This window comes from Geospiza fortis, unplaced genomic scaffold (assembly GCF_000277835.1).
Source record: "Geospiza fortis unplaced genomic scaffold, GeoFor_1.0 scaffold145, whole genome shotgun sequence".
In the NCBI taxonomy this organism is placed as follows: domain Eukaryota; kingdom Metazoa; phylum Chordata; class Aves; order Passeriformes; family Thraupidae; genus Geospiza; species Geospiza fortis.
In genome coordinates this window covers 4,088,629-4,091,334 of record NW_005054362.1, presented here as the reverse complement: position 1 = coordinate 4,091,334, position 2,706 = coordinate 4,088,629, and the positions used below count along the sequence as shown (strand labels likewise).

The following is a 2,706-nucleotide window of genomic DNA, read 5'->3' as shown; positions in this document are numbered from 1 at the left end:
GTAAATCCCTGCTGCTGCCTCCATTCCCACAGCAACTCCGATGACAACATGCTGAAGAACATTGAGCTCTTTGACAAGCTGTCCCTGAGGTTCAACGGGAGGGTGCTCTTCATCAAGGATGTCATTGGGGATGAGATCTGCTGCTGGTCCTTCTACGGGCAGGGCCGCAAGATCGCCGAGGTCTGCTGCACCTCCATCGTTTATGCCACCGAGAAGAAGCAGACCAAGGTACAGGAAACCTGGGACAGTGACAGCTGAACAGGCTGGCACTTTGTCATTGTTCAGCACCTCTGGAGGGTAATCAGTGCATTGAGAGTGGGGCAGCAGCTGGAACTCATGCTGGGGGTACAGCAGGAGCTGCCTGCACTGGGCAGTTGGGATATTCCATAAAACCCTGTGGTATTCCATAATGCATCATGGTATCCATAATGTTCAGTCCAAGCTTGTGCATTTAACTGCATTTGTGTTTGGGAGTTGCAAGTAGATGATCTAGAGATGGAACTAAATTATCTTTAAGGTCCCTCCCAACCCAAACCTGGCTCTACACCCCCATGTATGAGGGATCCAGCGGTGGCACACCTTCCCTGTATTCTTCCCTCTCCTAGGAGAGATCTGCCTGGTTCTGGTAAAAACTCAACTTGTTGTTGGACTCAAAAGCTGGAAGCAAAAAATGGAATAGAAAGGATTGTGCCTGAAAGGATTTCTGTGGCTGGGGTGCATTTCAGGAGCTGTAACACCGGGTGTCAGGAATCCACACCAAGGTAACCTGGCGCCTGCAGTCAGTGACCTTCTCTTCCCTCCCTGCCAGGTGGAGTTCCCAGAAGCCCGAATTTACGAGGAGACCCTGAACATTCTTCTGTACGAATCCCAGGATGGGAGGGGGCCGGACAATGCCCTCCTGGAAGCCACGGGAGGGGCTGCAGGGCGCTCCCACCACCTGGAGGAGGACGAGGAGCGGGAGCGCATCGAGCGCGTGCGGAGGATCCACATCAAGCGCCCCGATGACAGGGCCCACCTGCACCAGTGAGCCAGCCTGGGGACCCCCTCAGCTCTGGGGAAGGGGCTGCCCTGCAGCAGGACCAGGCAGTGCAACTCCTGTCCAGCAGAGTCTGTAAATTGGGATTTGTAACAAACTCTAGGTTATTTGGGGTATTTAAATGCGGTAGTTGTAGGGCGAGGATCCATGAGGTTACTGGGCAGCCTGGAAGGGCCTGTTGAGCAGCTGGAGAAATGCCCAGAATTTTTAGCACTCTTGTTGTTGCTGTTTTGTGCTGGAGAGGAGGAGGACTGGCTTCTTGTGACTTTGGTAATGATCCTGCACTTTAAAACCAAAACAGCAAACAAAAGGTCAGCCAGCCACCCTCCTTCCCTCCAGGTACTCCCTGACCCTCCTGGGCTGGGGGGAAAGGCAGGGACCTGGACCCAGGGCTGCTGCACAGCTCCCTGGCTCCTGGGAGAGGGCTTGGGAGTGCCTTGGGTGACTCCTCAAAGAATAAATGGCACAGGCTGATGAGATTCCTGGAGTGTGGGGAGAGAGGGATCCCTCAGAGCAGGGGCTGCTCCCTCAGGTTCCCCACAGCTCTCAGGATCTGCTCCTCCAAGGGTTCAGTGGAGCTTCTGCAGCACTGAGCTGGGAACACCCGTCCCTGTTTTATCCCTACAGTTCAAGGTTAAAATTCCTCCCAAAGGAGGAGAATCAGGAGCAAACTGTCCACGGTTGCTTTCCCTAGGAGTGGTGTTGGTACTGGTCAGTGCTTAGAGCTTCTGCCTGAGCCTGGATCTCAGCTGGGGGGTTGGTTTCCAGCTGGACAGGCCCCAGGAGTCACAGCAGGTTCAGTCCCCCCATGCTGGGGGATGCTGGTGGGATCCCCAGCCCTGGTTCCCTTCTGGAGCTGATCCAGGAGCGTTGCCCTGCTCTGAGTGAGGGGAAACAGAAGCAGGCAGTGACCCAGAGGCAGATATTCCCTGTTTGACTTCACCCTGAGGCTGTTCCAAGTCCTCCCAGCCATGGCAGCTGTGTGTGGAAGGGCAGAGCATGGAGAAGGCCACTGCACTGTGGTTTTCTACGAGTGCTTTTCTCTTTCAATGAATATTTTATCTACCTCCTTGTCTCCTGTTGCCTGTTGTGGAGTCAAGTGACAGCCGTGGTGGGAGGTGGGGTGTCATTCCATAGGGCTGAGCAGAGCCACAGCTGTGACAGTTCAGGTCACCAGTCCTGGGAGGGAGAGAAACCTGAGGTAGGAAGTGTTAAACTTGCACTGCAGCAGCACCCGTGGGTGACACCAGAGCACTCTGCCCTGGGCTAGAATTTCTTTTGACCCTTTCTCTGGAATATTTAGCACTGGCTTTAACAGCCACACTCCTCTGGAGCAGCCAGCTCTGTGTTCCTGCTCCAAGGATCCCTGCTTCTGGCTCAGGGCTGCTGAGGACATGGGAACAGTGTGAAACCAAAGGTGCTGCAGCAGCACCAGCCACGTTCTTCTGTTCCACAGAGCTCGGTGGTAGAGGCTGAAACACACCAGGAAGTGGCTGTACAGTTTTGGATCATCAAGTAAAGCTCAAAGATTTAAAATTTAATCTGAGGCCATCTTTCTAGTAACCAAAGACTTCTCCACATTGCAGGCAGCTGCTGGCTGTGGCAGGTGGGGGTGTTATACCTGTCTCCTCTCCTCTTTCTCCTGCAGCTGCTGATTGTTCACTGAGAGC

The 2,706-nt window shown here is 54.1% G+C and overlaps 1 protein-coding gene across 1 annotated transcript in view; it reads left to right on the top strand.

Moving 5' to 3' along the window:
* The window catches only part of KCTD10 (potassium channel tetramerization domain containing 10), a 9,872-nt gene extending 7,172 nt beyond the window's left edge, over positions 1-2,700 (top strand). Inside the window, exons 5-6 of the mRNA XM_005424045.3 lie at positions 33-228; positions 809-2,700. Coding sequence (XP_005424102.1) covers positions 33-228; positions 809-1,027 — 415 coding nt within the window. The 3' untranslated portion in view covers positions 1,028-2,700. The remainder of the gene's footprint in view (positions 1-32; positions 229-808) is intronic.
* Positions 2,701-2,706: the final 6 nt, after the last annotated feature.